The 26,369-nt window shown below is 46.2% G+C and overlaps 1 protein-coding gene across 1 annotated transcript in view; it reads left to right on the top strand.

Annotated features, from left to right (window-relative positions):
- Nucleotides 1–26,369, top strand: part of LOC147638900 (shaggy-related protein kinase epsilon-like) — a 76,789-nt gene that overhangs the window by 44,474 nt on the left and 5,946 nt on the right. The window contains exons 5-9 of the mRNA XM_086785431.1: nt 1,562–1,636; nt 1,728–1,784; nt 25,376–25,516; nt 25,608–25,658; nt 25,745–25,840. Of these exons, the coding sequence (XP_086641557.1) occupies nt 1,562–1,636; nt 1,728–1,784; nt 25,376–25,516; nt 25,608–25,658; nt 25,745–25,840 (420 nt within the window). The remainder of the gene's footprint in view (nt 1–1,561; nt 1,637–1,727; nt 1,785–25,375; nt 25,517–25,607; nt 25,659–25,744; nt 25,841–26,369) is intronic.

Below are 26,369 nucleotides of genomic sequence, written 5' to 3' on the forward strand. Positions count from 1 at the left end.
TTCTTGCAGCCCAACCACCGGCACCCGAATCTCCCATCTTTTATTCTAATTTCTCCTCAATCGTGACCTTTGTCCATTCCTTCTCAACTTCTTTCTCTACTGCAGCCCACCCTCGTTCAATCTCCCTTTTGGTCTCCATAATGTCCTCCTGAAGCTTCACCTTGAGGTCTACAACTTCAGAGAGGATGGAGGGACTGATTTCGTCTTCTGCCTTCGTGCAGTCCTGTATTTCTCCATTCAGCCTGGCAATCTCTTTCTCTTGTCTAGCATGTTTTTCTTTCATCTTACCCATCTCCTCTCATATTTCTGCCATCTCCGTTCGCGTGAAATCTTATTGGATAGTCAAAATTTCTTTCAACAGCCATAGGCAGTCTTTGGTAAGCACACTGCGTGCATTTGGTTCTGTACTTGCATTGACCTGAGCATCAATCTTGTTGACCGCCTATGAGACCAAAACATAGTACACAACTGATGGTGTCTCATCAAAAGTAAGACAAAAAGGACTAAAAAAGCCCTAAAACAGTCCTAAACACCTATGAAAGGAAAATACTCCTACTGAGGTACAACAAAAGTGTATAATATCTACAACTAGCATAAGACAAGTGTAATCTGCTCATCTCAGTATCTCTCTCGTGGGATGCTGTAAGATAGAGAGACTAAAGTGGCGGGGCAGTCGTCTCCTGTGGCGGGTGATGATGGCTCTAATCCATCGGTGATGAAGCGGCCGTGGACGAGGTCCTGGTAAGCGTGGGCGTCTCGCTCAACAAAAGGCAATGGCTCTGTCAAGGGTGACTCCTCCTGAAGGATGTCTATGGGACGTCTGGCTCTCCGAGGGGGTAGTGGAGGTCCTGGTCGTATCTGCCGGGGTGGTCCTGGTCCTGAAAAAATCTGTCATGGCTCGCTGGCGGGGTGGACCCTGGTGTGCTGTCCTGGCTCGTAGGAGAGCCTCTCGATGGCGTCTGAGCTCCAATAAGAAAAGCCCCAAACACCTCTGATCCTCAAACTCCATCACATGTCGTAATGGTCCAAAACCCTCTCGGAAGAGACACCAATATCTCCCTCGTATCTCATAGTACATAGTACATCGGCATATGTAGTGCTCCTTTGACTCCACTTCGTGGTGACATAGCTGACAAATGCGGTCTTCTGGCTTCATCCCCTCGTATCTGCCAGTCTGATTAAAACCCAACTAGAGCTGAGAGAAAAAACATCATCCCTGTAAGTGTTAGTGGTACAATTGTACAATGATATACAACGTGAAGGGATCAAAGTGTGTCCTTGACATGTATGACTATATAGAGGCTCTCCACATTCCTGGATCTCTGGAGTCTCTTGGATATGAAGTTGTTGGGCGGAGCATCTCCTCGGACAAGTGGGTATCCGGCGTCTAGTTTGCTCCACCTGGATCGCTCTGTCTAGTGAGATGCCTGGGAGGCAGTGTGGCACCTGCTGTGGCACATGTTCTGTCAGTGTCTGCTGCCTGGTCCTGAGAGAGAGAGAAAGAGAGAGAGAGAGAGAGATATTTGATCTTTTGATTGTGCTGCTACTCCTTTACATGCAGATATGCCGGTCGCTTGCCTATATTCATGGAGCCTTTGGAGTTTGTCATCGAGATATAAAACCTCAAAATTTGCTGGTGAGGCAATTTAATGTGCAGTAATATTGTTGATCATAAATTTGTGTGTGGCCTTCTTCAAGATATCTTGATTCTTCCTTCCTGTCTTCAGGTGAATCCGCATACTCATCAGTTAAAGCTTTGTGATTTTGGAAGTGCTAAAGTCTTAGTAAGTGCAAATCTTTAAAGTTTTATTTCATAGTTGTGTTTTGATGAAGGCCAATATGTAACATTAGTATTGTTTTCTCAAACATTATCGTTGTCATAAAGAAATCTTGCAAAATTGTTGAATGAGGCTGTTAGAGAACATGTTTCTTTTGAAAGTGATGATACTCATTGTAGCTGTGGCATTTGACACCACACAATCAAGAAGAAAAGATAATGTGAAGGGTATGGAGAATTACACATAAGAAAGGTAGTGCCACAGCATTCAGTCTCTCCAGAAGGTAAGTGAGGGCAGTCATCCATTTTTGCCCAGGGCATCAAAACAAGAAGGTTGTTGTTTAGTGTTTAACAAACTTTCAGCTCGAGATTCAGTCTCATGGAAACTGGCTTCCTTGGTCAGTGTTGAATTTGCCGCGAGATGGGACATTTGGCACGCATGTGCCCCCCGTCGACAGGGCACGGCAGGCCACACTTCTCACCCCCTGGTGTCCGCAGCTCTCAGATGGGAGCTCAGCTTGAGTCTCGTTGTTGTCGACAGCCCCCTCCTCCAATAGCCCCACGCGATCCTCATCGTCGACAGAAACCCCCACCTCCCCTGGCCCTTGGCCGGCCCCTCCGCCACCTTAGGAGTAGAGGAGAAAGCTTGCGGATGGCTCCATCCCCCCTCCAAAGGAGGAGGACCCTTTTACAGCCACCCAATTCCTCCTGTTGAGAACGGTTGCGGCGATGCAATCAGGAACACCGACGCGCATAGTGCCATCGTCAGCGTGAGTGCGAGAGGGGGTGCGGATCAGGTCCCTGTAGAGGAGGGGGACCCACTCTAGGAGTGCCATCTGCGGACGCCTCGTCATGATTCCTCCTCAGAAAGGGGAACAGCTTCTGAGGTGTCAGTCGGTGTGATGAACCGTTGTGAGCCCTTACTCTCGGAGGTGGTGGCCACCGCCAGCCTCGCCTCTGACCACAATAGGACCCCAGAGAGACACCCCCCCCACCCGCCGGTGGACCCCATCCTACCCTATCTGCAAGCTGACCCCTGAACCCTATGGGCACCCCGTCAATGTCATGACCTTCACCGACTGATGCTCCTCCTCCACCCCCTTCCTTGCTCCTGGCCCTGCCAACTACTCCCCCTCGAAGCCAGCTCCAAAGGTGCAGTAGTTGATGGAGTCTCTAGCTGTTTTGCACATCACCTTAGCTTCCCGCCATGAGGATTGCCTCATGGAACATCCGAGGCCTGGTTAATGCCTACTTTCGACGAGGCATGCAGAGGATTTGAGAGCAGCTTCAGAGAGCAGTGGTTGGTGATGATCTTGATATTCTCATGGCTCAGGAGCATCATCTCACAGTAGGAAGGACCCACAGTTGTGGAAGATGCGCCGGAGCTACACATTCTGTTCCCCAACTTTTGAACCCTAGGGGAACCAAGGAAGAGTATGCATTTCGGTGAGCTAGACTCTTGTTTCCTTGGTGGAAGAGTCAAGCATGATCATCTCCGGTCGCACCTAGCTGATTCTATGCATCAAGGAGACTCGACTCAGGCTCCTCAACATCTTCGTCCCCAATGGAGCCTCTGAGTGCATAGGTGCGACAGGGACTCCGGGCCCCCCGTTTGAATTGAGGACTTCCAGGGGAATATCATGGCGAGTGAAGGAGCCTACCCACTCTGGGGGGGATCCTGTAGAGGGGTTTGCCAATCGGGGGGGAGGGGGGGGATGGGGGGGGAATCAGGATGATCTGCTCTCAGCCCCAAATCCCAGCGAGGTGTCTGTCCTGAGTCTCTAGGGGGAGCCTCTTGAAGCTGGCCCACTCTCCCAAAGACTAAGTGGGTGTTGTGTTGAGGGGCCTCCACGCTATGTGGGAGCAAGTGCCCAAAGTGTGGCCATCGGGCATCCTGAAGAGAGGGTTCCATCTTTCTAGACTTTGCCAACAACCTCTCCATTATCCACTCTACAATATATTTTCCAAAGACTTGGACTCCCACTGGACATCCCAAGTGCTTGAAGACTTGTCCTTTGTTGATAACCTTGCACCCCCATCTTGTCAAATTAAAGGAGTCATCCTCGGCTAAACTAAAGAGTCTAGATTAGAGGATGTTGCAGTTGGGCCCTAAGGTATCCTCAAAACTTTGGACAATAGCAAGGGCTCTCCTAACATTCTCACTGGATGCCCACAGGAACAATAAAGAGTCATCAGCAAAGCATTGTATAAGCAATTGGGCATTCATATTGAGCTAGTGGCCTTTGATTTGCTTCTCTTCCATAGCTAGCTCAAGACTACGTATCACGGGATATGAGATTATTGTGTAAAGCAATGGGGCCAAGGGGCAATTGCCTTACTAATCTTTATAAAATGAGCCAACCATTACCCCATTAGCATGGCATTTACTTTGCTCCAAAGCTGAGAACATAAATGAGATCTACAATCAGCTGCCTAAACCCAAGCTTAGAGAGAACCCTACTAAGAAAGGACCAATGCATCTTGTCATATGCCTTTTTCAACTCCAGTTGGAAGAGCATACATTTTGTATTTCTCATTTCTACGAGGCACCCATTGTCCTAAATGTCCATTTCCATGCACTGAGCTTGGTTTTCATCTATACCTTTGGTATGATCTTAAGAAACTAATTTCAGCATGATATTTATCCCAAGATTCATCTTCTGTAAAACTAAGGGTCTTACCCAAAAACTCGACCCATTTATGGGCAATTTTTATAGGCTCAGCCAGCAAACAATCCGAAATCTCCTTTACAATCGTAATTTAATCCTAGGATCTTGAATTTCAATGCTATGAAGAAGAATCTACAAGGAGCTTAATCATATTTAAAGAACAACTTCCTAGAAAGTAATCTTTCCGCTTGAGCTTTCTAATTCTCAAATTCTTTCCACTTGTTTTTTAGACTTATCAAATCTCTATAAATCTTGAGGGAAAAGTTGCGTATTTGTCTCGCCAATAACAATTAGTCTCGTTCCTCTTGAAGACTATGTTGGGTGAATCACTACCCTAATCTTGCCAACCTCCCTTATTACCTTTTGCATTTGATTCAAAAATCTCTCTCGATATTTCCACTATTCAAGGAATTCATGTCCCAACAGTTTGATGACCTCTTTGGATTTATCACCAAAAATACCATCTTCAAGCAAAGAGTTGTCGACAATGAGCTTCCTTTTGGAAAAGGAAGATCTTCCATCTCCTTACCAATTAGGGACTTTCCATGGCTAGCACAAAGGAAAGTGGTCAAACAGAGTCTTAGAATAATCAACCCAAATCTTAACCATGTGTGGAATCCAATCCCACGCATTCCCGAACTACACCCTATCAAGCTTGGAGTAGCTCCCAGTGTACTAAAGACTCAAGTAAGCATGCCTTGTAGAAGAAAAGACCAATCCCAAAGGTCCCATCAATCCACTAGGTTCTTATGCAACGCCAGCCTTTTCCATTTCCTTCTGTCATGTGCATGCACATGTACATGCTAATCCCATAGCTAATCCTTGAAGGGGCAACAGATAAAAACAAGATATAGGACCAGAGTTTGGAGCTACAGCAGCTAAGCATGGGCAGGGAGGACACTGGAAAAGACTAGGAGGCTGTCAGCCAGCATTTAATGAGGATTTTCTGTGTCGGTTGCAGCAAGTGGAGGATGTCTGTCCAAGGACCTGGCCGACAGCAGGTCAGCCAGTGCAGATGTGCTTCAAGGGCCTATAAATAGTAATAGGCTGAGCTGGCATTCAGTCCCCTTCTTGACATTGGGTCATAGACTAGGGTTAGGTAGGTGTTTTCCACCTTTTCAAGGGCAGTCAAAGGCTAGCTTGATTGTACTTCCTTTTTGTACACTATGAATATACTGAAACTCAGCTATCTCTCTCTCTTCTCTCCATCCCTTGCTTGTGTTTTGCATCAGGTTGTTCCAGGACAGGTGTTTAGGGCTGAAAGAAGACTCCCAGAGCTTCCGCATGTGACATTGGTATCAAAGCATTAGGCTCAGGTGTTTAGGGCTGAAAGAAGACTCCTAGAGCTTCCGCATGTGGCATTGGTATCAAAGCATCAGGCTTAGCAAGGCTAAACACTGATTCAGTCCTAGATGAAGGTGCACAGTCGAAGGAGAGTAACACAAGACATGGAAGAAGTTCCCAAGAAGTTGGTTGGTGGTGTTCCACAAGCCCCAAGGGGAATGGAAGTCCCGTGAGTCGGATGCCACTTGGGGCATACCAGGAAAGGCTTTCAAGAAATGGGTCCAAGGGAGGATGATCTTGCAAGGGGTGAAGTAAGAGTGCCAGACTCAATACTCAGGAAAAGAAGACCAAAGAAAGTGTTTAGGGACAGGGCAAGAAGGAAAGGGGACAAGGTGGAACATATGCACAACTCTTCATCAGATTTGGAGTGGATTTGGAGACCGGGCAGGGTTTACAGTGAAAAGGTTGCTAGGAAGGGAAGGATGACAGGTTTGGGAGTCCATGAGGAGACAAAGGGATGATGACAATCATCCAAGGTTAGGAGTTGGAATCCCATCATCAAGTTTAACAGAGGGGGATGTCATGTGCATGCACATGTACATGCTAATCCCTAAAGGGGCAACAGATAAAAACAAGATTTAGGACCAGAGTTTGGAGCTACAGCAGCTAAGCATGGGCACGGAAAACACTGGAAAAGACTAGGTGGCTGTCGGCCAGCATTTAATGAGGATTTTCTATGTCGGCTGCAGGATGTTTGTCCAAGGACCTAGTAGACTGCAAGTCGGCCAGTCCAGATGTGCTTCAAGGGCCCATAAATAGCAATTGGCTGAGAGCTCTTTGTAGGCATTCAGTCCCCTCCTTGGGATTGGGTCATAGACTAGGATTAGGTAGGTGTTTTCCACCTTGGCTTGTACTTCCTTCTTGTACACTATGAATATACTAAAACTCAGCTATCTCTGTCTCTTCTCTCCATCTCTTGCTTACTTTTGCATCAAGTTGTTCTAGGATAGGTGTTTAGGGCTGAAAGAAGACTCCCAGAGCTTTCGCATGTGACACCTTACTTCAAAACTAGCCAACGTGTTCCTTGACCTCATCCTATGTCTATGTATCCACCGTATTAAAGTCCCCAGCTAAGATCAAAGGTTTTTTGATTATCCAGTTGCATCAACTAGTCCCACATTTCCCCCTTCAATTTGGCTAAGAGAGCACCACACACATTTATCAACCAAATTTATTAATTATCTGGGCTAATCTCTACCTCCAAAATTCTTCCAAATCGGTCATTGCCTGCCCAATAGCAAAGCTGTGGTAAGTCCAAATCGCCACAATCTGGGTGGAAATGGAGGGGTCCTAGAGCAAGGGGTCCAAAATCTGCATTGAGTGTTGGTTGTCTGTCTCACGTGGCTCTACAATGGTGAGAATTATTGGAATACGATCGGAGAATGTCGTGTCGGTGAGAATGCCAATCATGCTTGCCCTCTCATAGCCGCACTCATCCACATGAAAGTAGTCAAGATGCGAAAGGATGGGCCTCTCGGCGCATTGGTCAAAGCTAGAGAAGGTGAGGTTGTCTTGGGTGTGGTCAAACTCAGGAAGGTTCCAGGTGTCGTGACTTGTGACCATGAATGTAAAAGAGAAGCTCCTCCTAAGTGATGCCCTTGGGGCATAGATTGTCCAGTCGGGGCATACACCACTGCGGCCCTACAGATCCTCAAGCATGTTGAAGTCTCCACCCATGCACCAAGGGTCTACCATGGGCACTCATTTTTTTAGTAGGCCCCTAGGGCCGGCTGACCCTGTCCCTCATTGAGGATTTCGACATGGAGCTCTTCAATGGGTGAGGATTGTTGGTTTCCATGCTCACCAGTGGTACATTGACCCTCCTCCATCCAAGGTGGCCCATGATATATCTTGGCGACTTTGGCTCTGGGAGAGCCGACCTGTGACACGTGTCTTGTGGGACCCAAGCGAGTGGTAGTGGTAGGACCCTCCTCTGCCCAGAGAGCCCCATAGTTGCATTTCCTACTCTCTACTCATACTCATCCATTTGGTACTTTCAATATGTATCGTACCGGTACCATGCTTTCCGTACCCGTACTTTAAAAAAAAGTGAGTACATGGTATGTAGGTTGATGTTGAGGAGCTGGAGCGTCACAATTAGTAGCATGTGTTGGAAACATGGATCCTCCCACTTTCGGGGAGGTCACCCCTCTCAGTTGTGTTCCTGTGCAAGCGCGCTTAACTGAGGTGTTCCACAAATTGGTCTAGCCATCTAGACCCTAAAACCTTAAGGTGTTCGGTGACCTTCGATTATCCAATTTGTAGAAACCTCAACTTGCCAAGATTCAAACCCAGTCTCACCACGTGAGCTGGTTCGCTCTAGAAGTGTGGATTGCATCTCCAGTATCAGAGCTAGGCTGCTCTAGTTTCTGGCGCCGGGTTCCTCCAGAATTCTTGGAAACATGGATCCTCCCACTTCCCGGGAGATCACCCCTCCCAATTGTGTTCCTGTGCAAGCGCGCTTAACTGAGGTGTTCCACAAATTGGTCTAGCCATCTAGACCCTAAAACCTTAAGGTATTCGGTGACCTCCGATTATCCAATTTGTAGAAACCTCAACTTGCCAAGATTCAAACCCAGTCTCACCACGTGAGCTGGTTCGCTCTAGAAGTGTGGATTGCATCTCCAGTATCAGAGCTAGGCTACCCTAGTTTCTGGCACCGGGCTCCTCCAGAATTCTTGCGTTTTTCCGGTCGTTTGTGCAGTCCGTCCGACAGCACTGTCAGTTTTCGTCCGACATCTTCCCGTCGCCACCTCCGCCTGGTTCGTTGCGTCGCCGCCCGTTTCGGCCTCTCCAATCAGCGGAGCTCTCTCCGCCGATTTCGCACCACAGTGGGCGGCGCTCGGCCGAGGTCGCACCACAGTGGGCGGCGCTCGGCTGAGCTCCGCCACACTTGTGGCTTACGTGGCAAAGCCCATATTTGCCAAAAAATATAGGTTCGGGTTTCAGTTGACGTGCTCCTTCCGTCGTCCGCCCCGGCCGAGTTGACGTCGCCATACTGGTTCCGTCCTCCGCCCCAGCCACGTTTCCGTCGCGGTCTTCAACCGTGCTTGCTGCCGCCTGCAGCACCTCCCGTCGCTTCGTCCGTACTGCTTGCAGCACCTACCGTCCGGCCATTGTTCTTATGCCCAGCACTGCCACCTGTAGCACCTCCCGTGCGGCCCTGCTTCTGTCACCCAAGATTATCATACCGCATATTTGGTCTTGCAAGACCTCACGACGAGCGTGGGATGTACTTGAAACCACGTATCAGGCAAAGAAAGAGGCCAGGGTTGCATTTCTCAAGAAAGAGCTTGAGAACTTGGACATGAATGAAGGTGATAGTATGGCAGATCATCTTACGAAGATCCAGGACCTTCGAGAGCAGCTGCTCGACATTGATGAGGTCATTTCCGAGAAGGAGTTGGTTTCCAGAACACTATCATCTTTGCTAGAAACCTACTTGAATTTCCACACATTGCTCACTCTACCTATGCGTGGTAACCCTGAACCAATCTTGTTTGAAGGGTTGATTGGTTTGTTGCTATAGGAGAAGCAGAATTGGAAGAACAAATCTTCTAGCATGCGGGGCTTTTGTTGCCCAACACAAGGGCAAGGGAAAAGCCAAACACAGTTTTCAGCCAAAGGCTGATTCGGGACAGCCTTCACAAAAGGCTAAAAATGATGCAGGCAAGCCCAAAAAGAAGGGCAAATGTCACTATTGCAAGAAGCCAGGTCATTACTCGAAAGAGTGCAAAAAGAGGCTTGCAAAGGAGAAGAATAAGGAAAGTGGCATGGCTGTAGATTCTTCTTCATCACCTGCAAGGAAAGATGATGCATCTATACATCTTGTGTAGGATGAGTGGACTTTCATCAGTTGCAGTTATGATGCATCTTTGGAGTATATGTCTCTCAGTCTCAATGAAACACTCGACACTTGGTATTTTGAGAGTGGTGCTTCTAAACACATCACCTCATGGAGGGACTTGTTTAAGAAGCTTATGGCTTCCCCAGAAGGCAAGCGGGTAACATGTGCAAACAACTCTTCTTATCCAGTTCAGGGTGTTGGTGAGGTGATCCTCACAACAACAGATGGTGCAGACTTATGTCTTTCAGATGTATTGTATGTGCTGAGGATTAAGAAGAACTTGTTGTCCGTCTCCTCCTTTGTTAAAAGAGGATATGCAGTCAACTTTGAGGACGACAGATGCACAGTGAAAGACCGTGAAGGTGGCTATGCATTAGTCACTTTCGGCACATTGTACCATGGTTTATATCAGCTTGACAGGAGAGAGCATGATGCTCATGTGGTTACCACTCTTACACCTGCCATGCACGAGGCAGAATTGTGGCATGCCAGGTTTGGGTATGTGAAGTACGTTGGTTTGATGCTATTGCAAAGGCATAATATGGTACAGGATATACCTCGTGTAGAGCTGCCACCAGAATATGTATGTGAAGAATGCATTTTGGGTAAGATGCATAGAAATGCATTCCCAAAAGATGGATCAACAAGGGCTGTTTAGAAATTACAGCTTGTGCACAGTGATGTGTGTGGTCCTATGAGGACACCATCTTTTGGAAAGTATCTATACTTTGTAACCTTTATCGATGACTACTCCAGATTTGCATGGGTGTATCCTTTGAAGGCCAAATCTGATGTATTTGCATGTTTTCAGCACTTTGTGGCGCAAGCTGAAAATCAAACAGGTTGAAAGGTGCAGACCCTCCATACAGATCGAGGGGGGGAATTGTTAGAAGTCATCTCCTGTCTAGTTTTATACACCAGGGCCTTTGTTGTGGGTGTGCCCGCCCTTATGAGGTGTTTTCCCATTTTTCCCCACTCTCTGCAATTTTCCCCTATTTTTTCCCATTTTTTCTGAGGCTTGGGAGGGCTGCCAGAGGGTGCCAAGACCAGTACAGTGCTGGCCGACTGGGTGTTTATCAGTCGTGGGCACTCTTGCTGCTGGCCGACTGGTTTTGATCAGTTTTGGGCACCAGATTGCTGGCCGACTGCATTTATGCAGTCGTGGACCTTTTTATCAGTCGTGGGCTTTTCCTTATGCTGGCCGACTGCCCTCTAGGGGGGTATATATAGGTCCTCAGCCCCCATACCTCATTTGTATCAGTACTCGGGATCTTCTTGTGTATATAGAGCAGAGTTACACGCCTACATCTCTCTCTCTCTCTCTCGTGCTGTTTTTTTGCCTGCGTTTTTGCTCTTGTGTTCCCAGATTTGGTCATCATCTCCGCTGCGTATTCTGACATGGTATCAGAGCCCTAGGCTCTAGATAGGTCTTGGGATTTGTGTGAGCAAGAGGGGGACTGTTTTGTGGCTGATTGGTGGACTGTTTCGGGCTGATCAGGAAGAGGAGAAGCAAGAGGAAGGCGGGCTGATTTGCTGGACAGCCACTTGCAGGTTTTAGTTCTTCTTTGTTCCCACCCACCCACCCTTTTCAGAGTACATCCCCGCTATGGCAGATCTGTAAGGGATGGCCGAGAGACATGTGAAGATCCTGACACTCCCCACGTTCCCGGTGGACCGTCAGTTGGACAGGAGCAACTACGGCATATGGAAGGTGATGATGGAATCCGTTCTGGAGTCCTACGATCTCACCGATTTCGTCGTTGTTGGTGTTCAATGGCCGGAAGTAGAGGAAGGGGAGTTACCGTCAACCCGAAAGGACCGGGAGGCCCAGACGCAGATGTGGGATCGCGTCAACGCCAGGGTCCGTTCATTTATTTTCCTCAACTGCACACCGCAGGTAATCAATCATATAAAGCATATGACGCTGGCCAGAGGTATATGGCAGCATTTGGCCTCACTTTACAACAGGGTATCGCCCATGAAGAGGATTTCCTTGGAAGTACAGATGCGGGTTATGCGCCCTGCAAAGTCGTTGACGATGCGGGAGCATATTAACAAGCTGCAAGCTCTTCAGCAAGAAGTTCTCCAGGCTGGGAAGGAGATATCGTCAGAGGACATGGCCATAACGTTGCTGTCACATTTGCCCTCTTCGTACTCAGCATTTTACTCATCGTTGATTACCAGTGTGGCAGGCTCAGCACCATCACGTGGGAGGAGCTTGTGCCCATGGTCTTGGACCAGGAGGAACGATTCACGAACCCTCCTCAAGGTGGAGGTTCGGAGGCCTTTACTGGCCAACGATCGAAAGGCCATAACTCGGGCAAAGGGAAGGCTTCATCGGAGAAGTCTTCTGAGAAGAAGTCCGACGCTGACCGCGAGAAGCTGAAGGCAGAGAGGACCTGTAATGATTGTGGCGAGAAAGGCCACTACTGGAGGCAGTGTCCTAAGCGGAAGACTGAGAAGGGTGAAGACTCCTCAGCAATCATGAAGACTCCAGCTTTTGTGCACCTGGAGGTAATGGACACCGATGCTTCGTTTTCTTCAGGCAGGGAGGAGATTGGAGGACTCTCCGCAACGGATACTCGGGAGTGGATTCTCGATAGTGGTGCTTCCAGGCACATGACTCCTTCCCGTTCCGGTTTACAGGATCCCTGCAGGCTTTCTGGTCATATTCTTACTGGGGATACGTCCACTATCCCAGTTCACAGTGAGGGCAGGATGGAGATAGTTCCCGATGGCAGAGGGGGGAAGCATTCCTCCCAGGTGTTGTATGTTCCGGCACTTGGTTTTCATCTGTTGTCAGTGCATCAGGTTTGCAAGACTGGCGTACGAGTTTGATGAGCATTTTGTTGCTCTCCGGGACAAAGCAACAGGCCAAGTGGTTTGGGAAGGTGGAGTGGAGAATGGAGTCTACAGGCTTTCATCACTCTCTCTCCCAGGTCCTCAGGATTGTGATGAGTGGCAGTCTGGTAATGGCTACTCAAGTGTGGATACGATGCAGGTGCGGGCTTTCCGAGACCAGGTGGTGGATAGCTTGCCAGTAGATGGCAGCACTTGGCAGGAACTTTCCAGTACTGAGGTTGGTAGTTCTTGTGTTCGTGAGTCAGAGGAAGCTGAACAGGTCACTTGTGCTCTGATGTCTCGTAGTGTTCGGGCCATAGAACCTCCGATAGTTGAGGATGTTCTTTCCACGGGGACCTTTCGGAAAGCGAGGCAGGTGGCAGGTGCTTACTTGCAGAAGGAGGTGGTTTCTCTAGGCTTTGTGGTTCCGGATTCAGAGGGGGTGGTTGACAGGTTTCATCAGGTTTCCAGGACTTGCTTGTGCACCGTAACAGGTGTTGATCCTTGTGAGCAGTGTGATGTCTCTGTGACTCAGAAGTTGGATGGTTCATTGATCTGGTTGATGGACACCGGATTGGACGGGAGCTTCCTGATGAGGCAGTTGAGCTCTTGGTTGCCGTTTCCTGTGGTTTCTGCGGCATGCGAAGGATCATGGACTCTTGTACACAGGAGGGGGATTGTTGGATGGAGTCCGACTCCGCGGTTGGAGTGACTCGGTTTGGGGAGGAGATCCGGACACGAGGAGATCTACTTATGCCCCAGGAGTAGTTTTACGGAGCAGGAGGAGGTTACATTGCAAGTTTGGGCTTCCACTGGAGGAACTCATGGTCATCCAGAGGCACTTTGTTCGTGAACAGATCGTTGCTGATGACATCTTGCTGGAGTTCTGTTCGACGGAGGACAGTACGGTGGACCTCTTCACGAAGTCGCTCTCTCAGGACTTGCTCAGGCGGCACCCCAGCTCCCAGTGGTTGGTTACACAGCCAGGAGCTGAGAGGGGGTGTTAGAAGTCATCTCCTGTCTAGTTTTATACACCAGGGCCTTTGTTGTGGGTGTGCCCGCCCTTATGAGGTGTTTTCCCATTTTTCCCCACTCTCCGCATTTTTCCCTATTTTTTTCCATTTTTTCTGAGGCTTGGGAGGGCTGCCAGAGGGTGCCAAGACCAGTACAGTGCTGGCCGACTGGGTGTTTATCAGTCGTGGGCACTCTTGCTGCTGGCCGACTGGTTTTGATCAGTTTTGGGCACCAGATTGCTGGCCGACTGCATTTATGGAGTCGTGGACCTTTTTATCAGTCGTGGGCTTTTCCTTATGCTGGCCGACTGCCCTCTAGGGGGGTATATATAGGTCCTCAGCCCCCATACCTCATTTGTATCAGTACTCGGGATCTTCTTGTGTATATAGAGCAGAGTTACACGCCTACATCCCTCTCTCTCTTGTGCTGTTTTTTTGCCTGCGTTTTTGCTCGTGTTCCCAGATTTGGTCATCATCTCCGCTGCGTATTCTGACAGGAATACATGTCCATTGCTTTCAAAGCATTTATGGCAGAGAAAGGCATAAAGCATCAATGCAGGATTCCATATTCTCTTGAGCAAAATGGTGTTGCTGAGAGAAAGAACAGGTCTTTGATGGAAATGGCTAGATGCATGGTTAAAGGCAAAGGATTGCCTCACAAATTCTGGATGGAGGCAATAATGTGTGCTACTCATGTGCTGAACAAATGCCCTACCAAAGCATTGAAAACCATCACACCATATGAGGCTTGGCATGAAAGGAATCCTAAAGTTGATCACTTTAGAGTTTTTGGATGTATAGCATATGCACATGTACCTCAGCAGTTGAGAGGTAAACTTGATGACAAAGCTACTAAGTGCATATTTGTGGGTTATAGCATTGGTAGTAAAGGCTACCGTCTCTTTAATCCTTCGACACAAAGGATTTCGGACAGCACAGATGTTGCATTTGCTGAAAATTCAGACTAGCCATTGGCTGAATTTTTTGGACAGCCACCTTCAGGCCCACATAACATGTTTGAAGGACTTCTCCCGTTGGGAATTGATGGCTCTACAGATCAGCCATCAACTTTGCCCAATGGACAGCATTTGGGTGCTTCAAATCAGCCCATGAATGAGCTCATTACACCTCAAAATGTGGAGGCAGCAGTGGAGCAAGAGCGGACAGCAACGGAGGAGGCTAGAGTTTTACCTCATTGGCTGCTCCGTACTTTGCAAGAGAGCAAACTTGCAGCTCCACTTGGTAGCGGGACACGGACTGGTTCACGTAATGCAAGAGAACACACAGATGTTGCTTGCATGAGTACACTTTGTGATGTAGATGAGCCAGATTCTTTTGAAGAGGCTCGTGAAGATGAGCACTAGATGCAAGCCATGCAAAATGAGATGGATTCTATCCATAAAAACAGCACTTGGGATTTGGTACTTGCCTGCTGGCAAGAAGCCCATTGGCACAAAGTGGGTTTACAAATTAAAAAGAAAGTGTGATGGTACCATTGACATGTACAAGGCCAGGCTAGTAGCCAAAGGATATGCCCAGCAAAAAGGTATTGCCTATGATGAAACTTTCGCACCCACTTCGCGTATGGCCATAGTTAGATGTGTTGTTGCATTGGTTGCCCATCATGGATGGAAAGTGCATCAATTGGACATAAAATCAGCTTTTCTCAATGGGGATTGCAGGAAGAAGTGTATGTAAATCAGCTCATTGGTTTTGTGTTACATGGTCAGGAAAACAAAGTATGCAAGCTTCAAAAAGCGCTTTATGGTCTCAAACAAGCTCCTCAAGCTTGGTATGAGAAGATCCATACTTCTTTGGCCACGCAGGGATTTTGAAATAGTCCAACAGAGAGCACCCTCTATGTGAAAGAGGATCATGGTACTTTGATTATGCTCATTCTTTATGTGGATGACATGTTGCTAACTGGGAATGACATGGATAAAATTTCAGCATTCAAAGCTGAATTGCATTCGTCATTTGAGATGACAGATTTGGGATTGTTGCATTATTATTTTTGCATACAATTCGTGCAGATAGATGTTGGGACTTATGTACACCAATCGAAGTACATTCAAAAGCTGTTGCACAAATTTGGGTTTAAGATTGTAAGCTCATCTCTACTCCGATGGAGGCAGGGCTGAAATTGAGCATGTATGATGTTGGATAGCCTTTTGATACGAGTGCTTACAGCCAAGCAGTGGGCTGCCTCATATATTTATGCAACATACGCCCAGATATTCAGTTTGGGGTTTCCAAGTGTAGTAAATTTATGCACAGCCCAGGTTCAAAGCATTGGCAAGCAGTGAAGCGGGTCTTCTGCTATCTTCAGGGCTCCCTGGATTTTGCGTTGGTATATCCCAAGGGGGGCAGCTTGCAGTTACATGCTTACAGTGATTCAGACTGGGCTGGTGACTATGATACACGACAATCCACCAATGGGAATTGTTTCTTTTTGAGACATTCATGCATATCATGGCTTAGCAAAAAGCAGCCCACTGTTGCCACATCTACTTGTGAGGCTGAGTATAGGGCAGCCTTTACAGCCACAGTGGATTGTGTATGATGGCTGAGGAGATTGATGATTGATCTCCGTGAGTGTCAGCAGACACCTACCACCATACTCACTAACAGTCAGAGTGCTATAGCCGTGGCACGAAACCCAGTGTTTCATGCACGCACTAAGCACATAGAGATTCATTATCACTATGTCAGAGAGAGGATTCATGCAGGGGAGATCACATTATCTTACTGCTCTACACAGGGCAATGTTGCATATCTGTTCACGAAGGCATTATCTCGAGAGAAGTTTGAAGCTTTCCGCAAAGCTTTAGGCTTACTCTCCTACAGAGAGTGATCTGCCATCGACCTTGTACAGGTTCACATTGCCACTACAGGGGGGTTTATTAGCATATATGCTATAAGTAGTGCCACATGTGAACATGGGCTAACCAAGGGCACTTTTCTCCCTTTGGGTTTTTTCCCTTGGATATTAGGTGTGAAAGGAGTCAAGGACACCACACTTATTTTATTGTATTATGATATTGTGGAGTCAACACCCTTGCTCCACACCTTGTATCGATCCACTTTGTGTCGCAATCACCATCTCTCTCAGAGAGCAACCCCAATCTCAGAGGGTAGCTTAGGGGGTGTTTCCAGGGTCTTGTCACCTTTCTCCGGCTCTAGAGCCGAGCTTGCTTGTATGCATCAAGAAATACATGTAGGTCAGACGGAGGCCATTCGTTCTCCGCTGACAACCCGACTTGTTGGCATGCACGAGACTGGTAGTTCTCATGGTGCGACCCAGATCATACCATTGTCCTTTGACGACTCCATAGATTAGTCCGTTGCGGCTGAAGATGACCCACATTTGGGAGCATACGACGTAGATCTAAACACTGCCCAAATGAACTTAGACACGGAGGAGAACCTCTTAGACACTAAGGAGGAGGATGCCATAGATGTGCAACCCGATGAGGTTCCCGCACGCATGAAACCCTCTTGGAGCTGTTTTAAAGAACCTAGACTTTAGAGCAAAACCAACGAGATATCTTGAAAGTCCTTTGGGACATACGCCACCGTTTGGAGAGCTATCAGTAGCTCCACGGTTTCCTATTGAGTTTCCTCAATGGAGTAGAGTTAATTTCAACTCTACTCGACGAGATTCCGTGTGATCCGCACAAAGGCAGTCCGTAGCGTCTGCCACGCAGTCCGGAGCGGCTGTGGACATCTTAAAGGATCTCAAAGCACTAGTCTTTGGGGGAGAGGAAAAAGAACACAACAAGGATGTAGTCAATATATTTTTGCAAAAATGGTATGAACTACATAACCTTAGGCATACACTTGAGAAATATAGAGCGGTTGAGACCAACTTGACGTTGTCAGGCAAGGCATACAAATGGTGGATGAGCCTAGCTGATAGTGCTAGACATCCTCACACTTGGGTCAAGTTTGAGAGCGCATTCTGTAAGGAATTTTTACTTGCGAACAAGCTTTAGAGGTCATGCAGTGAGTGGGATAGATGCTCCATGAGAGGCATAATACTCATGCAGTATATTTTAAACTATCGTGAGATAGTTTTGAAATTAAAGGGAATCGTTGCATTCCAAAATTTACGCGGATTTATGCGTGGTTTAGAACCCGAGTACGAAAGCTATGTGCAACCCAAAGAACCCAAAGCCTCGGCGAAACGATTAAGTACACTCAGATATACGATGATATATCTCGTAGATCGCCGTAAGTTTTTAGACAACAATCTTGGGAGGGTGGGACATCAAAATTTGAAAGAATTTTTTTCAGAGTGACAAGGGACATGGGAGACAAGGGGGTCATGGAGGGCAAGAGAGCAAAGGGAGACAAGGGGGCCATTGGACCAAGAGACATAAAAAATCTTAGAAAGAAAGGAATTCCACACACATGCAAAAGAAAGAGCAATATGAGAAAGCAAAAAAAGGATAATTTATGCTTTCACTGCTTTGAGGATAGTAAGGCAGCTTGTCCTAAGCCGGGTGCTGGACAGAATTCTAATGAGGCTAAGCCTTCTAGGCAAGTGCACAGTGGGAGGTGTTGTCTCTCTAGACTGTAGAGTTTAAGGAGATGACAATCTGTCACACTGATAGCATCCGTGCTCGTAGTGTTACATAGGCAATGTGGTAGTGTCGTTTGGGCCACATGATTTGATCCGAATGTATGGTTTGATCAATGACCGTAGAGATGATCATCATAATGATCGACAACAATGCCCCACACAATTTTCTTAATTATGCGTTAGTTAAGAAATTTAAATTGCTCGAAGCCCGTAGCAATCATAAGTATATGGTCTCATTGGCAAATGACTCTGATAAGACCGTTTGGGACACAGTGGTTTTAGGAGTGCTTATCTCATTCTAGGGTTATGAGACTAAACTCGACTTTCAAGTGATGCACTTGACTAGAGCTGTCGATCCTAATCAGCCGTTTGTTGTAGAAACAGACGCTAGTGGGGAAGCCATTGAGGCGCTTTAATGCAAGGGGGACACCCAGTTGCATTTGAAAGCAAAAAGCTTGATTGTGCCGAACGTAACTACTTGGCCTATGAGCGAGAGTTACTTGCAGTAGTTCATGCTCTTAAAAAGTGGTGACATTATTTATATGGTGCTATTTTGAGGTCCGTACAGACCATGAAACTTTGAAATGGCTTTCTAGTCAAAATGAGTGGAAAGGTAGAAAAGCAAGGTGGGTGGAGATCCTACAAGTGTTTGACCTTTAACTTTGTTACCAAAGAGGTAAATTTAACGTAGTAGCGGATGCATTGAGTCGCATGCCAATGGTGAACGAGTTAAGCTTCGCCATATTCAAGAACAAGTTCTTGGATTCACTACGTGGCTTGTGTGAGCATGATCCATCTTATTCAGAGTTGATGGTTTATTGTCTTGTGGATGACTACCATGAGGTTATAAATTGCACATTCTTGTAAGGTGAATTTGGGCATGTTCCTGGATTCATTTAGGTATATCCATCTTATTCAGAGGTTCGGCTTGCTGTACCCACGCGCACTTCCCAACAACCATTGCCTTCCTTGTCAGAAAGGAGTGCTAATCCGGAGTGATTAGCCTAGGTTTATGCAAGAAGAAGCGGAGTTCTAGTCCGGAGAGACTAGACAGGTCTCTTGGGCTATGTACCAAGACGGAGAGCTCGGGGGTGGACCCTTCACTACCATTCGACATTGTTTCAAATAGGGGTGATAAAGTTCGTGGGGGGGAAAGGTTTAGAAACTTCTCTATCGATGATGGGTACTTGCTTTACAAAGGTAGAGTTTAGTGTACCTTCTATTGGTGACTTTCGGCACCAAATTCTTATTGAAAGTCATGATGGTCCAAGTGTTAGTCACCCTGGGATACAAACGACCTATGCACTAGTTAAAAGACAATTCTATTGACCTAGTTTGTTCAAGGACGTCCAACACTTCGTGCTGAAATGCAAGAAGTATGAGGTCAATAAGCATGAGTGCCTCAAGGTTGGAGGTTTGCTCCATCCATTGGATATTTCCGAAGGAAAATGGAAATGAGTATTTGTATGGATTTTATTACCGGGTTACCTAAAACGAGCTGAGGATATGATTTGGTTTGGGTGGTGGTAGATAGGTTGACTAAATAGCAAGTTTATTCCTACTAGAAAGGAGGTAAAAACTCCTGAGCTAGATAAATTGTTTATCGAACAGCTCTACAAGCTATATGTTCTGGTTGGAGATGTTGTTTACGATAGAGATAGGAAGTTTTATAGCCACTTTTGGAGGGAAGTCTTCAAAAAGTTGGATATTATTGTGAGTATGAGTACGGCCGACCATCCGCAATCTGATGGTCTAATAGAAAGAGTCAACCAAGTGCTAGAAGACATGCTTCGAGCGTATGTCAGTAGAAAGCAATCAAATTGGGAGGAGTACTTGCCACTGTTGAAATTTGGTTATAATAGTTCAAAACGTTTGGCGACTGGATTTAGTCCATTCATGTTGATGTATGGTTTCCGTCCGAGATATCCTGGAGCCATAGGGCTAGAGAAGGAGAAAATTCAGTTTGTCAAGGATTTCCTTAAGGACATTCAAGATATACTAAAAGCAGCAAGAGATAACATTCATAGTGCACAAGATTGTGCAAAAACGTAAGCTGACAAGAGCCACACAGAAGTGACCTTTGAAGAGGGTGACTTTGTTTTCTTGAAAGTACTTGTGAAGTCGGAGACTCTCAAGATGGGAAAGTGTGAAAAGCTTTCTCCTAGATATCACAGTCCGTTTAAAATCCTTAAGAAGATTGGTAGCGTAGCATACGAACTTGAGTTCCCGGAGAGCTCGAGTGCAACTTGTTTTTCATGTCAGTAGAATAGGAAAATTAGTTGATCATCAGGATAACGTAGTTACTCATGACATCTTGGTGGAATTTATTGAACCACCGTCTCTTCCACATGAATTCGAGAAGATTCTTGGATTTAGAGATCAAAACACGAGGCATATTGTGTACCGAGAAGCACTTCTCAAGTGGAAGGACAGAGGCGAGGAAGCGTCCTCTAGGGAATGCTTGAGTATGCTTACCAAAAACTATCTTGAATTTGTTTTCGCGGATGAAAACTCTTCTTAATGGAGAGGTAATGTCACGTAGCTTGTGACAGGTTACGTAGGGCTCGACTGGATATGGAGCCCGCCGGAGAGCGATCGGCGAGAGTGTTTGAGGTTCAGGGGTGAGGTGCCCGGGTCGGAGGACGGTGTGCAAGTGTCGGCAAGTAGGCCACTACATAAGCCTAGGAGTGTGGAGCTTATCCACAATTCCTCTATGGCTAGGTGGTAAACAAGAGTCCTCCTCTCCTCCCTCATCTTGGTGGCTATGGTGTCTTCCTGACAGGCAATGCAACAACACTCTTCTTCTAACAGTTTGCGCGTCGCATACTCACCGTCAGCACTTGGTTGACCATCTGAGGATGGTAGGCACATTGCGTACATTGCAGCCATCCCACAGAGTCGCAGGAGCACTGCCTTTGGGTCTGCTCCAAAGTGCAACAAGTTGGACAAAGGATCCTTTGCCTCTACATGACAACACGGTCCTCACTACGTATCATCACCTGGGGGCAATAGCCTAGTTGCATGTGTGGCTGAGCCTGGCCCTGCTCTTTCCTACGAGGAGGCAACAAGAGGATAGGGATCTCCAACTCTCTTACTGTAAGATTGATACAGTATGCACTATTGATAACTAGTCAGAGTCCTCGGCTTCGAGGACTAGTGAGAGATGGGAGATTTTTATCAGCAACGTAGCTGCATGGCATATATGGTGGGCCTGTTTCTATGAGTTCCATTTGGTTTGACATCATTCATACCCTCCAGGCTACTGGGGGAAAGCTTCAAGGTGGAAAAAGATGCCTGACTCAGACAAATCTGAGATGGGCAGTATATCATTTGTATATAGTAAGATGGGAACAATGTGCGCGCCAACGGAGAGCATGCACCACCCAATTTGTCAATGGAGTCGGATATCTCATCTATGTAGAGCCCAAACAGTGTTGGGAAGAGAGGGCAACCTGTTTCCTCTATCATGCTAGAAATCTCTTTTGTCATACCTCTTGGCACTCTAACGCACCCGAGAGAGAGAGAGGGCAACCCTGTTTCCTCAATCATGCTAGAAATCTCCTTTGTCATAACTCTTGGCACTCTGACGCACCTGAGAGAGAGAGGGCAACCCTCTTTCCTCAATCATGCTAGAAATCTGCTTTGTCATGCCTCTTGGCACTTTGATGCAGAAAGAGAGAGATTTCATCAATGTCTTCTAAATACCCAATGGGCCTATGAGACCAAAAAGTGTTAAAAGTTCCACGTGTAAACTAAAGGTTATAAACATGGAAACAAAAAGTACCAAAAGAAATTAGGCATGCATACTCTGCATACAGTGGATATTGACGATTTTTTTCAAGTGTGATATTGACACTTTTTTTCAAGTGTCTATTAATTAGTTTCCCGCTTTCAGCAGGCAACTAATTATTGAGCATCAAATTTGGTAAAGAAGACGGAAAAGTAACAAAACTGAATAAAAAATTATGACACGGATAAAAGACAAAGAGAGAACAATTTATTGCAAGAAAATTTTACAGCTATGTACATCACACATTGCATAAGAAAGTACGTTTGTCCAGTGAAAGAGAGAAACCAAAATAGAGAAAACTAACACTGACCACACAATTCTTATGAAAGCATCCAAAAACTGAGATCACTACATGAAGCATGCGTCTTCCTCTGAAAGGACAATATATTTACAAATACTCGGTGACAACGGCACGAGTTCATCACCATCAACAATGGCTTTTTTGAATCTCTCAGTTTTCTCCCAAACAGAGAGATATGCTTGACTGAAGTCTTGCTGGTTATTAGTAGCTTCCCCATCATCATCAATGATGATGGGATTGCTTTGAGATCATGTTCATTGGAATCATCATGGGCTGCATCTCCATTTCTGTCAGAGTCATCTTCATTGATGCTCTTGTGGCCATTCATTGGAGTGAAGTACCTACCACTAGGAGTATCCATGAAGAAGATTTCATCTATATCTATGCATTGTGTAAGGTGAGGGAGCTTCATCACTTTCCAGATTGCACAGGATCTTCTACTCATCCCATTTCCGGTCTTTGGAATAATCCAAGATGCAGCCGAGTAGTATTTACCGGTGCGGATCATTTTAAGAAGCCTGCTTTGGAGTGATGTGCCAAGCTTATTAGCGACATAGTTATCCATGAACACATAAACCCTTTCAAAAAGATTAACTGGGGCAAACAGACCTTGTCCTTTAAATCAACCTATCTATAAAGAGCGTAAAGCTACCAGTCTCTTGTTATCTCTTCATTAGAGATGTTATGCAAGAAGAACTTGAAATGCGGTTTGTGCAAGTTCTTCATGCAATACCCAATCATACCTTCAAATGTATGCATTCTTATTTGATAGAGACCTTTGCACATGACTATAGTGCCTTCTGGTTTGAAGAAGTCCCAACCCAAGTACCTTTTGATAATCTTACCAATGCTTATGAGTGACGGAGCCATGAGAGTGATCACCATCTGGAAGTGTAAATGATTGAGACTACCTCCTTTTTCCAATGCAAATAGACCCTTCAAACATTTCATTCTCACAAACTCTTCGAGCGGCTCCTAGAAACACACATTGATGTCTGCGTTCCCTATTGCACAGAGACTTCAAAAAGTTGTCCTCTTTTCTACTGGAAACAGAGGAGTCTTGTGGACAGAAGGCTCTGACTCGGTGTGCTTGTCATTTGGCTGCTGAAGTGGATTTGATGTAGGGTACTTGGCTTTGCCGGCAGCCTTTGAGGACCTTAGCATAATGAAGATGTGATCAAACAAAGAAGTGACATGCACGCAAAACGTATATATATGCACCCAAAGCAACCAAAGGAAAAACTGATAATATATATGCAGCCAAAGTACGCACCCGAAATATCAAACAAAGAGGTGATAATATGCAGCCAATAAGCGAACAGAAAACTGACAATATGCACCAATTAAGCAAACAAACAAGCGACAATATGCATAGGAAAAAAAGAAGCGAAAGGGTCATAGATTGCAAGAACAACACGAATCATTAAACTTAAAGATGATTAGATTATATGATCATACCTGACGACCTTACTTGGTCCTCTACTGCACGAAGACTGCGAACTGCATAGGGTCCTTCCGGAGGTGTAAGAACTTGATGACATTCAGCCCTCGGAACAGTGGAAGTGGAAGGTTCACCTTCGTGACGCAGAAAGAGCGGCTGTCCCTGACGACAAAGCAATGAGGAGGAGCATGGACGACGGTCCACGTTCGTGAGGTTTGTAATATCATCAAGAGCCTTCTTTCTAGGAGGTATGACGACGACAAGACAAGATGACTCGATCACAGAAGTAGAGGGACACAAGGAGTAGACGGCGTTATATAAGCGACAGACAGTCCACAAATAGCAAAGGTACATAGGCATGCACGCTGTTCCAGAATATGGCACGTGAACAGTATGGAAGAGACAGACATATACGAATGAGAGGAGGACATGCACTTACATGTTGAACATGCGAACGAAATGAAGGTTGCAGAAACCATAAAAAGAAGGCAACGTTGTCACAACCAGCTGCTCCAACATGACGTAGCCAGCAAAACCGCATAATCACGAACAGGAAGCTTCTCCAAGGCCACAGCCAGTGAAGGTTTTGCAAGGCCAAAGCAGCCGGGGAAAGTCAAAGACCAAAAGGCCACAGGTGCGGTGCCTCTCTATGGCACTGGAGAGTATCCCTGATTTGGAGCTTGGGGGAGGAGCGTCCTGATCTTGAGGCTTGGGGGAGTTTAGCTCTCAGAAGAATCTGTGCTCTCTCTCATGACACCACGGGTGCCGGTGGACAATGCATGTCTGAGTGAATCACTCGTGACAAAGGGACAAAACTTCTTTGAAGAGACAGTGGAATCCCCGCATATTTCATAATAAGATAGGCATCTGAACAGGTAGTGCTCCTTTGTCTCTATCTACTTGGCCAAGTGGTCTACTGGCTAGGACAGTCATGTGGTCTGTTGACAGGTCCATGCAGGCCAAGATGGACACTTGGACATTGGGATACTGTTGGACATCAGAATTCAGCAGCAGGTTGGGCATTCAAAAGTGGTGCAAATGGGCCAGTAGGTGCCACCGTTTGATTTCGCCAGAGAGGTACAAAAGTGCTTTTACCATTGTACATGGTTTAGCCAAGAGATTGAACCCTAAAAATGAGCCTAAATATGGTCATCTGATAGATGAAAATTAAGAAAAAAGGACAAAATCGACTGCAAATAAGGTTGTCCTGTAAAAGTATCCACCAATGCCTATAAATAGCCCACTTTTTCTCCTCATTCTTGCTACCCACCAAAGCCAACCTTTCTCCCAACCTTCTCCCATGCTTGGACTTTGGAGTAGTCAAGAGATGCAGATTTCAGCCCTATAAGTTCGTCTTTCAACACCTACAAATAGCCCACTTTCCCTCGTTCCTCATTCTGTGGTGTATTCCTTCACCAATGCCAACCTTTCTACTTGAACTTTGCAGTGGTCAGGAGATACAGATTTCAGCCCCAAACTTCAGCAGCAGGTTTTCTCTTCCATCTTTAGTCAATGTTTGCTTGCAGACATAGGTTTTCATGCAACTTGGGTTGCTGGGGAGATTCTTTCTTGAGTAGAGGTTTCTCTTCAGTTTTCAGCCTTGTATCCCTTGACAGCCTTGGCTTGTACGTAGAGTGTTTGGTCAAAATATAATAGTAGTAGTAGTTTATTGGTGTGTGCATGTGTTTTTCATTGTAATTATCTCTCTTAACTCTTGCACTGGATCAGTAGCCTTACAGATAGAGAGCACGTGTGTTTTTGATCCAGGTTAAGGGGGAAGCAAACATAGCCTATATATGCTCTCGCTATTATCGTGCTCCAGAACTCATTTTTGGAGCGACAGAATATACTACTGCGATTGACATGTGGTCTACTGGCTGTGTTATGGCTGAACTGCTGCTTGGCCATGTAAGTGCATTACCTCTACCTCTTCATTATGCTACCTGGGCATTTTATGAGGGACTTTGCTTATGTATCTTCTTTTTTGGGTCCTTTACAGCCACTATTTCCTGGAGAGAGTGGTATAGACCAACTTGTTGAAATCATCAGGGTAAGAATTGCTGTAATTCGAGCTTTTGACCGTTTTGGTTATTACATTGGGACATTTTAGCCATTTCAATTGGTGTGCTACGTAAGGTGCTCGGTACCCCAACCAGAGAGGAGTTGAAGTGCATGAATCCTCAGAACACTGATTTTAAGCTTCCTCAAGTCAAAGCTCATCCATGGCACAAGGTATGTACCAGTCAATTTCTGATGAAGGGTCTTAATTGTGCGTCATAGTGTTTAGATTTGACTGTCTACAACCAGAGTCAAGGGCTTGGTCCAGCAAGTTAATGGTTAACTCTAGAAAGAAGCACTTAAATTTGCAAAACTCTATGCCATATCATTTCTCTGAGAAGCCCAATGAGAAGGACAGTTAGTGTCTTACTAGTGCTAGCAAATTGTGGTGGTGAGCAGGTATGCAGGGTTGTGAAAGTTTTGAAGTCATAATTCCCATAGATGGTCATCTGCATCAGCCCAAGCATCTTGCATAGCTACTATAATGATGACCGGCGAGGGTTCTCCAGCGAGGGTTCTAGTAAGGGAACCACTGCTTTGAGGAGTAGTTGGAGGAGGAAGTTCCTTCAAATCTTGAGGTGGAGCAAGGAGCAAGTACTTTTGGAAGTACTTAAGTTCCGTTTACTTTTAAGTCTCACACCATAATTCCAATGTAATGGACATACAAAGATTTTGGTGGATGCTCCACTTTTGCATCAAAGGA

This window comes from Cibotium barometz, chromosome 4, assembly GCF_041138505.1.
Source record: "Cibotium barometz isolate CiBa-2024 chromosome 4, ASM4113850v1, whole genome shotgun sequence".
Lineage (NCBI taxonomy): Eukaryota > Viridiplantae > Streptophyta > Polypodiopsida > Cyatheales > Cibotiaceae > Cibotium > Cibotium barometz.